Source organism: Onthophagus taurus, chromosome 6, assembly GCF_036711975.1.
Source record: "Onthophagus taurus isolate NC chromosome 6, IU_Otau_3.0, whole genome shotgun sequence".
Lineage (NCBI taxonomy): Eukaryota > Metazoa > Arthropoda > Insecta > Coleoptera > Scarabaeidae > Onthophagus > Onthophagus taurus.
In genome coordinates, this window is record NC_091971.1 from 18,216,065 (window position 1) to 18,219,686 (window position 3,622).

Here is a 3,622-nt window from a genome sequence, read left to right on the forward strand (position 1 = left end):
AGGGTGAGGATAGACAGGGAACATACTAGAGGGTCTATTCGAATTATCCAGGGTAGTCGCAGATTGCTACAACTTCTGTAGTTTCAGAAAACGATTTTTCAATTGATATGTTCAATACTTGTCTGGTCAACTGTAATTTTATGAATCTGAATCTGGTACAGATTCGAATATGAATCTAACTTCAGCCACATCCTCTTTAGATCCTGAGGTACAAACGATTCTCTATCGAATGGTACTAATAAAACCAAAATATCGTAAACTCGGGTTCCAGGTTCACAGAGCTAAGATCACTAATTTGAGGGACCTTGACTTTTGGCAGAAAGAGATAGTAAATCCCATATGTCGACCTCACACATTGCGGCTTGTACACATTTTTAAAGCATTTAAGTAGGCAATAAAATGTAATCGACTCGATACAGTGGCGCTAATTGATACAGCTGATCCAAAATAATTGGTTGCGATGATGAACTTGACTTTTTTTGGCTTTTGGTAGAAAGAGATAGTAAATCACATTGTGGCTTGTACACACTTTTAAAGCATTTCAAAAGAATGCCTTGAATAACCTCAATGAATTATCAAATATGAATGATACCCAATTTATAGAATAAATATATTTAATTTTTTTAAATTTAATTTCATGCAATAAATTGGTTCATAGAAATCTTATTTTTCTTAAATTTTATTCTACATTTACACTTTTACATTTCACAGTTTTTTGATACTTAAAAATCTGAGATAAATCCACTCTATCTCCCCCAGACAATGGATTAGTAGTTGATCCACAAGGTGCATCTAAATTCGATGAAATCGTGTAAATATTTTTATTTAAACCATCGATACTATTTTGAGGTGAATTTCTACTCGAATAATTGCTAAACATTTTTGGTGGAAAATTTTTAATTCGAAAACATTTCAGATTTTCTTCTTGTTGGATTTTATGAACTTGTTCATTCGGCGTTTTTCCAGAAACACCAGGTTCTAAGATATCATCATCTTCGGTAAGATCGATTATGTGATGTAAAGTACATTGAGTTGTATATCTTAACATATTCGAGGCTCTTTTATGGGCAATTATTTCGCTTTGGTTTCGTAAAAATCCAGTACACCAAAGTACAAGGAATAAAAAACCATAAATTGAAACGATAAAAAATAAAATTATTAGCATACATCCAAGCGACCATAAAAAATTGTAAAGGGGTTCTCCAGGTAGTTGATGTTTTAAAAGCCCTATAGCAACGATTATTGCGTGAGCAATCGGCGACCAAACTCCAGGTAAAAGAAAATTTGTATGTACGTTGCAATAATCTTGAATAGCCAAGTTAAAATATAATTTTGAATGACAACTAATTACGCATCCACCAATAAATGCAATTAAAAAGGAAATTGGCGGGTAAATAATATCGATAAATGACGAAGTAAAAGTTAATCCAATTAAAAATCCTTGTAACAATCTAGTTATTAGCCAAAAATTAAAATTTAATTTCTTTACAAATAATTCAACCATTATGGATGAAATTCCACCTCCAGAAATTGCCAAAACAACACTTAAAAACATGCGATTTTCAATTTTATTAAAACTAACCAATGTGTAATTATTAATATATCCGATTATAACCAAAAAATATCCTAATGTTACTAATAAAGGTGATTCAGATCCAAGAGAATATTCATCAATATTATTTAAAATCAATAACCTTCTACCCAAAACCAATAATCCTAGCATTGAAATTAAACCACATGGTAAATTCAAAACTAAACTACCCCCAAAATCATGTAAAACAGCAGTATAATTTCCAAAAATTGCTTCTTTCATCCAACCATTTTGATTATAAACCCAATGCAGTAAAATTGGCTGAGTTATTCCAGAGTACATAAAAATAATTATTAAGTATGCAATAAAATGTAATCGACTCGATATAGTTGTGGTAATTACAGCTGATCCAAAAATAACTATGCAATAACCTATTTAGAAAAAAAAACTTAATCTTTTTAAAGATATTTCCAAAAAAAATACAAACCATAAATTACATGATTCATAAACAAATTTGAATAAGTTCCATAACCAATAATTCCATAAATAGAACTTTTCCCAAACGATAATATACACCCTAAAAGACCATATGACGCACTGGATATTGAAAAATCTATTATATTTGGTAGGAGTAAATCGTAAAATTGTTCCGTTGGGACACAACCCGCTTCAATTAAAATAAAACCAGCCCTAGCTAACAAAACTAAAAATATTTGTTAATCAAAATCGTATAAAATTACTTTTAAACTCACCGAGTATAAGCTTTACAAACGCTAATTGTGAAATTAAATCCAATTTTTGTGTTTCAGTGTTAAACGTGTTTGTTAGATTTAAAGATGAATTCATTTTTGTCTTTATGAAACTAATGTCACTTGACAAAGCATCAAAGTCAATGTTTTATAGTGTCAAAAACAATCTATAATTAATTATAAAAATCTAACCTATTCTGCAAAAAGATGTAATGTACAAAAGTAAGTTGCTTAACTTAACCCAGATATGCCTAATGTACTACATTTAGGACGGTCAATTCCTGTTGAAACTTGCAAGGTCATGAGCGCTTGGAAATGCGCACGTCACATGAAGTCGTGCATTTTAGATGTAGCAGTGAGAGTGATAACTTGCAGTTTAGGTGTTTTCTTTAGATTTTGTTTTAAGTGCATCCGAAAGTCAAGATAAATTGGAAATGGATTATTGCCCGGTTCGCTTTGAAAGGTAAGGTAATTTTCAATTATAGAAATTAGAATGATATTATGATTCTTTGATTACAGTAACAATAAATAGTTGTATAATTAGTATTATTTAAAAGTTTTGCATTATTCAGTAAATTAGAGTATAAATTAGGGGGGTGAAAGACGGGTGTACTATATATAGGACATTAGGATAATAAACGACTATCACGTTCATCTAATTACAGGGGGTTTTTTCTTCATGAAGCCCTTGCTATGCTTGAGGACAATGACGACATTGTCAGCCAGGTTGATGAAATAACTATATTTTCTCCTGTAAACGCTGCAGCCGACCTGATAGATGAAGATTCTGGAGCAGAAAATGATCTTACAGTGAATAACCTACCGGCAAGCGCCGGTGGAAATCGTAATTGAAAGTAACTAGGACAGTGATTTTTCATCAGATGACAATATACCTCTATCAGAGTTACAATCACAAAACAAGGCAGCAAGAAACAAACAAAAAGTAAAAACTATAAAGAGAGAGATGCATTACAGTTGGATAAAAGAAGATTTGAAATTACCGCCCACCGACTTTGATAGTCCTACGACTTCGGCGATCACAGAAAACCCCTTAGAGCTTTTCTCAAAATTTTTTGACGAAGAAGTAATAGAATTGATTTTGAATCAGAGTAAAAAGGAATATAGTAAAAAGAAAATAAAAAGGAAAAGAGTAAAAAGGAAAAGCGAATATAGAAAAGCAGGAAGTAAACGCTTTTATAGGCGTTTTGATACTTAGTGGATATATGCAAGTACCGAGACGGAGGATGTTCTGGGAACGTGAAAAAGATTGCCATAACGTCATGATTACAGAAGCAATTACAAGGGACCGGTTTGAGTATTTGTTTTCTAATCTTCACGTCTG

General features: G+C 31.7%; 1 protein-coding gene across 1 annotated transcript; it reads right to left on the reverse strand.

Moving 5' to 3' along the window:
- Positions 1-645: 645 nt before the first annotated feature.
- Positions 646-2,449, reverse strand: LOC111419613 (ammonium transporter 3-like). The gene is made up of 3 exons (XM_023052439.2): positions 2,284-2,449; positions 2,019-2,234; positions 646-1,962 (listed from the first exon to the last, which is right to left on the reverse strand). Exons 1-3 carry the CDS (start codon positions 2,375-2,377, stop codon positions 680-682), a joined length of 1,593 nt encoding a protein of 530 aa, XP_022908207.2. The 5' UTR covers positions 2,378-2,449; the 3' UTR covers positions 646-679.
- Between the last annotated feature and the right edge of the window lie 1,173 nt (positions 2,450-3,622).